General features: G+C 44.1%; 1 protein-coding gene across 1 annotated transcript in view; it reads left to right on the top strand.

Annotated features, from left to right (window-relative positions):
* The first annotated feature begins 352 nt into the window (after positions 1-352).
* The window catches only part of LOC146385824 (voltage-dependent T-type calcium channel subunit alpha-1H-like), a 60600-nt gene continuing 47259 nt past the window's right edge, over positions 353-13693 (top strand). The window contains exons 1-2 of the mRNA XM_084931797.1: positions 353-701; positions 3498-3772. Coding sequence (XP_084787923.1) covers positions 3522-3772 — 251 coding nt within the window. The 5' untranslated portion in view covers positions 353-701; positions 3498-3521. The remainder of the gene's footprint in view (positions 702-3497; positions 3773-13693) is intronic.

Genomic DNA, 13693 nt, shown 5'->3' with positions numbered 1-13693 from the left:
ATCTGTGTTGACCTTAATGAAAGTGTAGCTGAGTGGCAGTGAAGAGCTGCTTGTCAAGTGAACAAAGTGCTTTTAATGGGTTTATTAAAGGCAAGTTTAACTGGGATGACTGGTAATTTATCAACTATAAAACTATACTGTGCAGACTGAGGAAGAGCTAGCCTTAAACGAGCTAAATCCTCTAAAGATGGAGATCTGTATCCAGCACGGATTCCTATCAAAATTTGCAGTTCGCCTTTTTTTACGCGTCATTTGACAGTTTTCAGACGATTTGATGCACAACTTCCGGGATCGGATCGTCTTATTTTGAAGGTAAAATCCGTGCGTGTTCGGTCTGGCTCTCTGCGTCTGGCTTAACGCAGCTCTCCATCTCCCCGGTGCGCCTCAACTCCAGTACCTGACACCGCACAGTGCGTCCACAGGCTGAGGGGACGCAGGCGCACAGGGGGGACAGCTGGTTCCTTTTTAACTTTACTTTCTCCATTTATTAAAACTTGCGCGCCACACACCTTCGCCGTTTTCTCACCTTCCTTTCCCCCCCATCCTCCCTACTGGAGGACTGAGTTAGTTTGGATATCGGCAGGGGGGAGGAGGCAGAGGACCAGCGGGGCTGCTCTCAGATGGAGCAACGGGGCTCCTGGAGCTGCGGGCGCACGGCGGACCCGGAGTGAGTGACGCTGGTGGATGGACGCTGCTCCCCGGTAAGAACAGCGGGCAAAGTTTTTTTCGCTTTTTGCTGCTATAATGTACTCCCCCCCCCCCCCCCCCCCCTTCGCTGCGTTGTCCCGGGCTCTGCGCTGGGCGAAAGCCCGTGGCACAAAAGAAAGAAAAAATGTCCAGTTATTGTGTTGTCGCTCTTTGTCAATGGCGGGTTGTCTTTTGCAAAGAAAAAAAAAGGTAAAGAATAAAATGATGTGAATAACGTGGTGAGGAGCAGTCATAAAGTGTGTGTGGCTCTATAAACCGAGTTAGTGACCTTATCGTGCTCAGGCCTTTGTGATTTGTTGCATCATTCTATAACGGAAATATTTGTTTTTATTAGATTCTGCAGTTTATTATCGGATTAATTAGACTGCTGCTTGTTTGCTGTCACAGCAATGCTGGGAAACGCTGTGGCACCGTTAATGTCGTGGTGGCCTTCACGAGGATTTAAATTCCTGCATTGAATAAAAAGAAATGTTATATTTCGAGATGTACAGAGATCAGCTGTTTGTCGTGTTCTCATCAAGCACGATACACACTCCTGGTAAAGATTTTTTTTTTTCTTTTCAATTTACGCAGACGTAATGAGTCCGCCGTAAAGGCTGTGTATAAAACCGAGTTAATGGGTTTCAGAGGTCTTAAAGAGCTGTGAATATATTTGGTTCTAGTCACTGATTGAGATTCGCAAGGATTCACACATGGCTTTGGCTGTCAGCGAGGGAGGCTCATAATGAGTTTTTTAAATGTTTTGAAAGCACTAATCAGCAGGTTTTCAACTGTGCAGGAGAATTGCTCTCTATTTCTTTCGTTCTTTTTTTCAGAGGTTAATTGATGTCCGCCCAACAGCTAGTGAGTCACAACAAAATGCCATAAAGTGCCTGGACTCCTTAAACTGTCTAGGCTATGTGCCCATAATGAATACACAGGAAATAATGACAGTGGCAGATTGAATCTCATTATTTTCATCAGAAGCACACACACAGGCTCACTGCTCTCCAAGCTTTGAACTTGCAAGCCAGCTCTCCCGTTGTCCTGCCACACTGTAGGCACAATATATATTCCTGCACAGACTCACGGTTGGCTCAGACTTCTGTTGTTCTGATTCTTCTTCACACTGTCCAAGTAACTCTGCTCCGGCCCCAACTTACGGACTGTTAAAATGGATTTGCCAGAATCTCTGGGGATCAATAAGCAATAGAACGAGCTCGCTGTGCACCAGTGGGCAGCGTTTGCTGTGTAGTCATGACAATGTGTACTGCATCACATGCTCCAGCTCCCATCTTTGCCTGCCAATGCTGCCCAGTGTGGTGGCCGGTAAAGCTGAAAAATATGAAATTTTACAAAATAAATACATACGTTTCAAGCCAAAACAACCAAACTGGCTCTTGCCATCGTATTTAAACTGAGATCATCATTCAGTCTGGCATTTCTGACATGATATTCCAGTGCTCTGACAAATTTAAGGCAGCACGCAGGCAGCTGTAGCTCGACCAAGTCCCTGCATTTCATCAGATTGTATCCCAAATTATAGCTCAAGGAAATATAACTCATGGAGTTAATTAACGGTAATCATCATAAGTTGAAAATTTATTGTAAATGACAAAAAGAAACGAAAGCACCGACAGCTTCAGTACTCTGCACCACACTTTATGACAATAAGAAATAGCCGTCTAAGCTACTTCATCTCGGCATGCCCAGATTGTTTAAAGCCAGTCTGGATTAAAAGCATCAGTAGTAATGGCCTGTTGTCATCACCGAATGGTACAGCTGTAGGATTATTATGAAGAGGTCTAAGTGCTTCCTGTTGTCGACGCTGACCCTGTTTGCACCTCTGGTCATGGCTATTAGTTCACTCTGTTTAGATTTGTGTAGATTTATGTTTCCTGCACAGGATTGCTGGCTGCGATTCTTCTGGTGAAGGTGTGTTGTTTCACAGAGAAACACAGAAAGATTTCTTTCCCCTGCTTTCTTGCTCAGCTCGTGGACAAGGGTGGCAGGCGTGACAGTCCACACGATCTCAGTTTGTTTTGGGAGCTGCAAGGCAAAACAGCAGAAACAAACACGCTGTACACACACATCCATCCCGACACTGTAATTCTTTCCACTTTCAATTTAAAGTAATTTTATGGTGCCAGATTTTGCCAGAATCAACTTGTTATTTCTCAGCTATTGTAATCTGCATGAATGAACAGATTTCTGTGTAAAAACAAACTTTCCTGTATGGAATACAGGCTTTACGGAAAAATACTGTTAAATGTATTTTTGCCCTTACAGTAAATCTGCTGCATGTCCTTAACCACGAACCTTAAATTAAGCTTCTTTTAAAAAAACAAAAACAATAACAAGATATTAGCTTTAATGTATTTTTGCTACTTTTTGTACCTCACTGCATAGGAATGCTGCTATATTGAGCATATCGAGTATTTTCTCAGCTATCCAGCAGATGTAGGCTGGGAGGACGTGATTAATCTCTACAGTAGATTCAGTCAACGTGCCCATTGCTAACCAAACCGTAACTCCGTTCTTCCCCACACAAACAATCAAACCGCATCACACATCCACAACACAAAATAACCTCCCCAAAAATGCTTTGTAATAAAATAACACACTGTTAAGTGAATGCTTTGAAATTAATAGTCTGTATTCTGAGAAATGTTTGCACTCATTAAAGCAAAAATCCCAGCATGCCTGTGCCTACGTTGCTGTATAGGATTCCTGGATTTTTGCAGGAATTTGTCGCAGGGTGTGTTCCCGGGTCCTGAACAGTTTGCCCGTGCCCCTGCGCCTTCTTTCAGGTTCGGGCTGTTCACAGCACGGCCATGACGGGCATCCAGGAGCCAGACCTGCGTGAGCAGCACAGAGGACCGACGCAGGAGGAGGAGGACGAGGAGGAGGAGGGGGAGAAGGTGCGCGTGTCAGTTGAGGGAGATGAAAGGGAACGGAAAGGGGAGGACGAGGAAGAGAAGGAGAAGGAAGAGCTGCCCTACCCCGCTCTAGCACCAGTGGTTCTTTTGGCTTTGACCCAAACCAGCCCACCGCGGTCCTGGTGCCTTCGAGCTGTCTGCCACCCATATCCTTCGCTCCAGCCGGTGCACCTGAAGCGCCGCAAGCGCACACGCCTGTGTGCAAGCAGGTTGCGTTTATAATATGACAAAGAGTGTCTGTTTGTGTTTCAGCTCTGTGCTTCCTCAGAGCCATTGTACAGGCTCCTAGATGTTTACTTTATGTTTAAACACAGGGGACAGGGGGAGAAGGTCAGTATTGTGCGTACATGTGTGTGTGTGTGTGTGTGTGTGTGTGTGTACCCAGGTATTTCCTTGGACAAATTAGTTGTAAGGAAAGATGGCCAACATTTTTTCCTGATTTGAGGTTTCCATAGTGACAAGCCCTAATGAATCTCCAGGGTTACAGTCGCCTGTCAGTTGCATTGTTACTGGCCTCCATTTATACAGCAGCAGGAGTCACAAATAGTGAAGACTCACGTCACCTCCCAAAGCTTCCACTGCTTTTGTCTTCATCGTCTCACCTCCCATTCCCGTCCCTGTCTCTCACTCTGAGCCTCAACCTCTACCCAGCTCTGCTGTGAAGGTGTGAGCGTGAATAGGTGTGTGGTTATCAGTGCTGTAGTGTGTGTGAGCAGCTATGAATACTCTGAAGCATGCATAAACGTCAGCAACACCTCAGGGATTTGTTGAGGCTCTCCAAATTGAATATTTTCCACAGCTTATGACTCCTTGTGTGCTTGCCTGTCTGTGTGTATGTGAGTGTGTGTATATGTGTGTGTAGTGTGTGTGTTCTACTTTTTGTGCGCCCGTGTGTCGTTATGCACTTGTCAGGACACGTCTGTGGGTATTTGCCACTGTCAGCACTCTGTGTACTCCATAAAATATAAATACATAATTGCTGAATAAATAAAATGTACACCAAGAAGAAAAGAAGAAGAAGAAAAAACTACAAATGCAATGAAGCTCTGTTACCTGCTGGGCTGTTACTAACTTACTGGGCATGCTTAAAAACCACACATTCATCATCATCACACACACACACACACAGGCTTTCCAGCGTGCACGCCCACACACGCACACACAAGTGTGTAAATGCCCTCACACAAACGAGGGAATCTCCCATGGTGAGGCTCTTTAGAGGAATCACCTGGTTGCTTAGTAACAGCGTAGGTCTGCCCTGACGGCCTTTTTACTTCCGCTTGCTGTATTTGTTTTCATACGAGTTTGCGTTTCTGTCTGCTTCTCTGTCTGTCTGCGAGTCCGTCGAGCTGCTGGAAAATGTCCCGCTTTGTTTTTATGCCGCACATATTTCATTGCATTTCACTTACAGTGTGTGTGTGTGTGTGTGTGTTACTGTGAATGATCTGCGGGAGAAGTAATGTGGGTGGACGTTGTTCGTCAGGGACATTAATGTGAGCGCACTGGGAGGGGGGAGTGGCGGGGAGCAGTCCCCAAGAGCCCAAAGTCCCATTTTTCCTGAAGTGACCCCTCCTTCCCCTCTGGATTTTTTCACTCAGTAACTACATATTACAAATTAATTTCCTTTCTCCTTCCTTCCACTTCCTCCCTCTTTGTGAAAGCAGGCATGCTCCTTTGTACCGTGTTTACGACATACTGTACATCTCTTCCCCCAATTATTAGGAACAAAAAGGAGACTGGCTTTTCCCGTTATATAACATTATCTTGCAGCCTTTCCAAGCTCCAGTGAATTCTATTGGATTTTATTCCGGTTTCAATGGGAGGGGATGGGAGTTATTTTATGTGTGGAGCAAGGTGCCTACTTTGTCAGGTGCTGAGCTTTCCATGTGGCAGTTATCCCACTCTTTCAGTGTAACATGTGACACAGGCAGAAACATGCACACGCATATGTGGACGCATGGGGGTAAGCACGCGCGCGCGCGCACACACGCACGCACACACACACACACACACACAAATGACATAACTTATTCAGCAGTGTATGAAACATTCAGAGCATTTCCTTTTGTTTAAAGAGGAGAAAAGCTGATTCCATCACTCCTGTGCAAGTATCTTCCTTTCTCTTATTGTGCTCTTTTCATCCCTTTCTGCTCGGCATTGATCCCATGCTCCCTGTTTATCCCTCCTGTTTTCCTCTTCTTAAACAGCTTCTTAATAGGGTTGAAGTGTGTGTGTGTATGCGTCTGTAAGGAGGTGATAGTTAGACATTGATGGATAGCATGAGAACCTACTCAAAGTAGGGTGAACTGTCAGAATCATTTCAGCCAATTAACATGATTCCAGCATCTGTTTCCATGGTTACAAGCTGTCATCCTAATAAGGGGTGGAGCCAGTGACTTGACAACTTGACTAACTTGGCCCACCTTCTTTCAGGCTCTATCTGTTGCTCGAACACACACACACACACACACACACACACACACACACACACACACACACACACATTGCACATGACAGACTCTGAGCTTAACTAGGTTATGTTTAATCAAGTCTGTGTGTATGGATTCCAAAGTGACAGTGTGAGGCCAAGCAGCAAAGAGCATGAGAAAACTAGTGAGCAGGTTGCTCATGCAAACACAGTAGTTCATATTTGAGTCGTCCCATTCAGTGCATTTCCTTTGGTTTCATTCATCCTTTTTAAGTAATTTGCAAATTATAAATCATTTAACACTAGGGCTGCCACGATTAGTCGACTAGTCACGATTACGTCGACTATCAAAATCGTCGACGACTGATTTAATAGTCGATGCGTCGTTTGAAGCTTTGTAAGATCCTGAAAGACGCAGGAATAAGTAGTAGGATTTAAGAGTGTAATAACGGAGTGAAACAGAAGATGGCAGCACTGCGTGTACAAGGATGCCAGCTGCCGTTAAACCCCGAAGAAGAAGAAGCTGTGTCCCAGAATTCATAGCGCAGCCCAGCTCAGTTTCCAACAATGGCGGCAGCTAGTTAGTTTTAATATTACTCTTATTATTCTTTCTGGGTCACAAAATAAACGTTTAACGTATTTTCAGGCGAGAATGTAGCAGTGTAAACCTCAAATATCTGCTCAGTTTATCAAGACACCGCATATTTTCAAAAGCGCTCCGACGTTTTCGGAGACGTCTGTTACCCACTAGCTCGATAGTTAGCCGGGGGCAAGGCTCACTAGAGCCGTGAGAACACCGGACTCCCGGCAAATCGTTTTCAAACCCACCGCTGTCTTTCACTACTCAGGTTAAACATGATATATAAGTCACTTAGATAACTTAAAAATGTTATTGTTTGGCTTTTTTTCAGTATTTTATTTGTCTTGAGTAAATCTGTTTGGCTGAGATTAAAGTTATAGTTTTTACACAGCTGAATAAAGTCAAGCAGACAGCTGATTATCAGAAGTGTGAGATGCTCAAGAATATACTCCGGTGTCCTGTTATATTTTAGATAGCAAGGAATTTATTAAACTTCACCGAAACAATCTGCAAATTTCATTAAAATTTAAGAAACTATCATCTTGTCTTTATTTTTAGTTAGCACACACCTGAAACACTTAAAGCTGTAAGCTAATTATAGTTATATAAGAGCAGATGCTGCTGGTGCAATAAGCTGTACGTTTTACGTCCAATGGATGATGATCTGATTAGTCGACTAATCGCAAAAATAATCGGTGACTAGTCGACTATCAGAATAATCGTTTGTGGCAGCCCTATTTAACACTAGATGAAGAATGAATCTTTACCCCAGAAATTGACACTTATTGGGAATAGGCACACCCAGCTAGTACCAGTCTGGGCCCCCTTTTCCCTGCAAAACTGCCTTAACTCTTCACGGCACAGATTCAACAAGGTGTTGGAAACACTTCTCAGACATTTTGGTTTATATTGACATGAAAGTATCTCACGGTTGCTGCAGTGGTCATAAAGTGGTGGACACGGTCAGCAACAATACTCATGTGGATTGTGGTGTTTAATGATGCTCAGTAGGTACTAAAGGGACAAAAGACTGCCAGAGTGTACCCAACAAAGTGGTCACTGTACACTGTGTTCAAAGCTGAAGCTGCAGTAATGGTTCAGCCAAAAATCCTAAAGGAGTAAACCCATTGTTTAATGATGCTCGTAGGTTCACTAGAAGTCACTAGCTGGATATATTTCTTTACTAAGCATTAAAAATGATCATTTTATCCATGATTGAATTCATTTGTTGAATAACTTTTGAGTCCTTAAAAACGGGACTGTATATAAATATGTCACTCTTTGACAGTGGGGGCACTGCTTCTTTTTCAGCCTTTCAAACTAAAAGACAGTTTAGACTTGGAGCTCATTTTTATCATTTAATTCTAAATGGAGGATTTTCATAAACAGCTAAAATGACAAAAATTGTAGCCGTGTTTCAAAATAGTAATTTCCTGCAGCTTTAAAACTGATGTGAGAGCTGGTGAAGACTTTAGTGAGGAAACATGTCAAGCCAAGATCAATCAGCTGTGTAAAGCTGGTATTACATACTTACTGTGGCTGATTGTAACTTTACAACCAGATGTAGAGTTTACATGAGGGGGTATACATGACAGGAGCAGTATGGACCTGTGCTGAGTACAGTGTATTTATTCTGATAGATGATCTTAAACCAGTTTAAGTCCTTGATAAGAGCACAGCAGTGATACCCATTCATCCTATAAGTAACATGAATGTCTGTCAGATTTTATGGCGGCTCAAACAGATGCTCTTTAAGGGTGCGTTTGCCGTCATTCAACAATAAAGTATACTGACAGGAGAGAAGGGAGCATGGGTAGGCAGCACTGTTTTCTGCTGGAATCAAACCTGGACTTCATGGCTCGTGAGACTCGGGTATCCAAGACCAACTGTGGATGATGCTTTTAACTTAATGAACATTTCACATGAAAATGTTGCCACATGAAGGTCTTAGCATGTTTATCTCAGCCAAGGGTGGCGGATGATGCCACAAAGATCACGGTGATGTGATCTGATTTGATTTATAATGTCTGCCTGACCTTTATTACCTGTGAGCAGAGGGTGTTTGAGTGGGGGAGAGGGGAAGAAGGACGGGAGAACGGGTGGAGCAAAGGGGTATCTGCGGGTGGCCATGTTCAGGCCCGATAGGGGGCTACACACATCCAGTAGCTCCTGTTTTTCTACAGTAACTTTTCTCTGGAGCTGGTTTTCCACACCTTTCCTACAGTAACGATCTCCTGAGCTTTATCAACAGTTAAAAGAACAACGTGAGCAGCTTTCCCAGATTTATTCAATCAGTTTACGGATACGTAAGTAGAAGCTACTTTTGGCTGCCCGCTTTTCACAAGGGGGTTGCCACAGCGGGCAGCTCTGCATGTTTGCTTTGCCAGGTAGGTACATGTGTAAACCACTACAGTAGGAAGCTTTTCAGAGGAAAAGCTTCATAAAAAAACTGTCCCACACATGAGCAGCCATGGTGTATTCTCCATGGCAGTCATGTCTGTCAGAGCAAATACTAATGAAGCTTATGCAGGAGTTCAATAAGGAACATCTGTATTCACTCATTTGTCTGCGTTCCCGTGTGCTTGGCTGCTAAGCTCGTTCATTACATCACTTCCACTTTCCCACGCTGCAAATCTCAATGCTGACATCATTGTTTCTTTAAACCAATCAGCCGCCACCCTGCTATCTTTAAATCGTGCTGCTAATCTTTCATTGTCCATTCAATGCAAGTCACCTCCTAGCATTTTCCACCTCAAGCGAGTCACTCCATCCACCTTCTAGACTCTCGGGGGGTCCTGCTCTGGGATTTCATTCTGTTGTGTTTATCTATCGCAGTCTAATTGCCAAATGGTATAATTGAATTCTTTATATCAGTTAATCAATTCCATCTAATGATCTCTTCTTATTGAAATGCTGCTGTACTATTTTACGTTTGGCGATTTGCAACAGAAAGGAAAATTATTGCCATGATGGTTTTCTGATTTCAGGCCGCTCTCCTTTGGAAACAGCTCCCAGTTTGGATTTGGGGAACAGAGACCCTCTCTGCTTTAAAGATTAGGCTTAAAACTTCTTTTTGTGATAAAGTTTATACTTATGGCTCGACCAGGTGATCCTGAATCTTCCCTTAGTTACTCTCTCACTTTTTCCTCACTTTTAATCTTTGGCTCTCTTCCACAGCATGGGAGAGAGACAGTCCCATCTCCCTCCCATCACCCCAACCATTCATGGCAGAGGGCCGTCCCTCCCTGAGCCTGGTTTTTCTGGAGGTTTCTTCCTATTAAAAAGGAGTTTTTCCTTCCCACAGTCGCTAAGTGCTTACTCAAAGAGGGTGGTTTCATTGCTGGTGCTTTCTCTGTATTATTGTGGGGTCTTTACCTTTGTCTGACTCTGCCACTGTACAAGAGGGAGGAAGAGTGTGAAAATGAGAGGATAAGAGGCAATTAGGATGAGAAGACAAAGAAGGGAGCCACGCCACATTTGGACTACTTAAGAGCTTGAACAGTCAGGGTCTTAGCTGCTCTCCTCCCTTTGTTCACCTGATCTAAGCATATTCCAACCTCATCATCCATCATTCTTGCCCCCTTTTACCCCCTTACTGTATATACTTTAAACATATTTCCTACTCTTCCTGCCTTTGCTCAGCTTTTTCACAATGTTAATTATTACTTTTTTTTACTTGCGGTTTATCTGTTGGCTGAGACTCGGGCTTCTGTCAGTGACGAGAACTCTACCCAAGGGCAGTCATATGTGGAGATGGTAGAAGCAGACGGGGGAGGGCGCCGAGCAGAGGCGCTCCACACGGAGCGGGGAGTGCGTGTGCACAGGAGTGGATGGGAGAGGCAAAAAAAGATATGCAAGAAGTGATAGGAAATGAAGATGGGAAATTATGCTGCACTATATAAAGGACGAGGGAGACACAGAGAGCAGGAGGAGCAAAGCGAAAGAGAAAAATAATTGGGCCAAAGAGAGGAGGCACAAAAAAAGGTTGTAGAGGAAAATGAGAGATGATAAAGGGAAAGCTTGAGTGTGAGAGGAGATAAAGGAAAAGCATTGAAGGGAGAGCGAAACAGGGGAAAGGACGTTCCCTCCGTGTTTCATCGCTGATACTGAACGATGTGCCAACTGTGAAAATACTCCCTGCTCATCCATCACTCACACTTTTGACCCTGCCGGGTTCCTATAGTTTAACTAAGGTGTGTGTGTGTGTGTGTGTGTGTGTCTGTGTGTGTTTCACAGACACACAGGGGGATTATTTAAGCCGCTGTAACTTATACAGATGAAACAGCATTAAAACAGCTCTCTTAAGCTTTTGAAGGAGTGAAGGAAGCTTCAGCAGCAGGAAGACCTTGTTTTCTGTTGTGTGTGTGTGTGTGAGTGTGTGTGTGTGTGTGTGTGTGTGAGAAAGAGAGAGTTTGTGTGTGCGTATTAATTGTGTTGTGATCCAGTCCAGACAGGATGCAAGCGGATCGTGAAACTCAGAAGTCAGTTCCTACGGTGAGATGGGGGTTCCCATGGCAACCACAGCAAAGGGAGGACACTGGATTACCCTCTCTCTCTCTCTCTCCATCCCTCTCCCTCTTTTTTTCGTTCCCTCTCTCTCTCTCTGTCTCAAGGGTGATAAAGGATTGTACTCTCATTAATTTTTTCGCCCTCTCGAGAGCAAAGTGTCCGGGAAGAGGGGACTCTGTGTGTGCGCGCACATGTGTCTGTGTGTACGGGTCCATGTGCATGCTCCAGGCTTTGTTATGTATGCGTCCTTGGCTCTTGAATACAGTCCTGTCATCCATTCAGCAGTTTTCACATTAGTGCTCAAAAGTGTGTGTGCAAGTGTGTGTGTGTGTGAGAGAGAGCGAGAGTGTGTGCGTCCGTGTTTGTACAAATTCAAATTCAGTCTTTCTTTTAACTTTCTACTTCAGACTATTCTCCCTTTGAAATCCTTCCCTGTTATTTCTTCTCTCCCCACGTCTGATTCATGCTCCTTCTTGTAGTTTGACAGCTAGCAAGCAGCGCAGATGCTCAAAAACACGCCATAAGCAAGTTTGCTCTTAAACTGACTCCACATGTCTTACTGACTGTGTCGTGGTAGCTGTCTGGCTCTTGTAGTTGTGAATATTAAACGTGTCAAAATGCCTTGTCAGAAGTTGTTGCTCGTAAATGAAGGTTGAGGCCTTTAAGCTTATTATCGCAAGTTTCCACTAAGTTGTTTTTTAGGTTAGTACGTTCAGTTCCCTGCTTGTAAATGTAATTTTAAGCTGCGAGGCACACATTTCATGCTTGTCTTAGCCTCAGACGGGTATTTTGCAAGTTCAGCCTGGTAATGTTCGGGGCGCTACAAGACAGACGTGGCTGGACCTTTAACTTTGACGAGTCACAGTTTCTTCGCTGTTGCTATGGACGTTGCCATTGCCAGATATTCATGGGTGACAGACAGGAGGAAGGAAAACATGAATAAATGAGTGCAGAACGATAATGAATGCAGAGGATTGGATATAGGGCATGAGGGGTCACTGAATGGTTTGATGAGTATGAAAATGTTGTGAATTATCATATTATGTGACAGTGACACTCAGCTTAGTGCTGAGTGCTGTGTGGCAAAGCAAACATCGCAAGAAAAGTATTGTTTAATGCAGGTGAGGTGAATTCCACGTGTCCTCGTAAGCGTTTGGCAAAGTCGTTTTGCAAAAGTGGACATGGGAGATTTTGCCTCTCTGCTGTCAGACTCAAAAAACAAATGAGCTAATGTGTTTGGAGGAATGCTGCGTGACACTCAGGGAGAGTTTCTGGGGTTTCGGATTTAGTTTGATGTTTGGTGGCACTGAAGCTCTTCAGGGAGCTTGTGATGTTCCAGCAATTTACAAGCACACTGTATGTTGTTTGTCCTTTACGTTGTCACTCATCTGCAATTCCGTCAATCACACTTCAACACTTGGTCAACTCCATAAACTCGGGAAGCAGAAACTCCTCCTTTGGTGTTTGAAAGCTTGGGTTTAAGTTTACTGCTCACCAATATCGTGACAAATGTTTTTTTGATACATGGGAGTCAGTTACAGCTGCAGTGAGCAGAAATCTAGAAAGTAGCTGCACTTCTGCAGCACTTCTGCAGATGCTAAAAAAATGTAGCTTCTGAGTTTGAACAGTGAAGTTAAGTGGACGTGCTAAAATCTGTAATCTTTTTAATGGCCAGTAGGGTAGTGACTTCTGTGGTTGCAAAAAATCACCTGTCTTCTGTCTAATTGATGTCTTCATGTCTTCATAGCTTTTAGTTCCTCTGTTGGTGTAGTAGTAAATAATCTTGGTTAGCAGGTCAAAGAGTGCAGGTTCAATTCTAGCTTGAAAAACAAGTCCCATTTAGGCTTTTTGTCAAGTCTGACATAAAACTTTGCCAGCTGATGTGGCGGTGGGCGCACCTGTAGCAGTTAACGCATCCATCTTACATGTGAAAGATCCCCGGTTTGGTTCCAGGAGGAGACACAAGTTGTGCCACCAAGAGTAAGAAGCGTGCGCGCTCCTGGTGCCTGCTCCAGGCCCGGATAAATGGGAAGGTTGTGTTGGGAAGGGCATCTGGTGTAAAACCTGTGCTAAATCAAACATGTGGAGCCATGTGGCAACAGCTTGGGGAACAGGGAAGCAATATGAAAGCCCCTTTTATATTAAATGAAAGTCCATTTTGTAATTACGATTTTGTGTTTTATTTGCCTCGCAAGTCAGATGTCACTGTTGAGCGTAGTCCACTTGTGAAGTCAGAGGAGAAAGAAAAAAACAGAATTTATTCTGAGTTTTGGAACGGTAGAGCCATTCATGCGTCAGTGCTCGATTCTTGTACATGACGCTGCAGCGCATTCGTGGATAGAGCCCGACCGTGCGTACGGTTAATGTAGCGAGTGACAAGGACACAACAATGGCTGCACAGTTGAAGTTGTACAGTTTTGCTACCGCACTGCTGCCGTGTTGGATTGTGAAGTCAGGGTTAGTGTGGCTGCCCTAACCTTTAAAGTTGGAAGTCCAACTTAAGAACTTGAGCTGAGATTTGCAAACGGCAATTCAGAAATTCCAACTTCT

The sequence above is a fragment of the Perissodus microlepis genome, chromosome 6 (assembly GCF_051167445.1).
Source record: "Perissodus microlepis isolate ML-2025 ecotype Zambia chromosome 6, ASM5116744v1, whole genome shotgun sequence".
Taxonomy (NCBI): Eukaryota; Metazoa; Chordata; class Actinopteri; order Cichliformes; family Cichlidae; genus Perissodus; species Perissodus microlepis.
The sequence above is the reverse complement of the archived record's forward strand: the minus strand, read 5'-3'. Positions and strand labels throughout refer to the sequence as shown.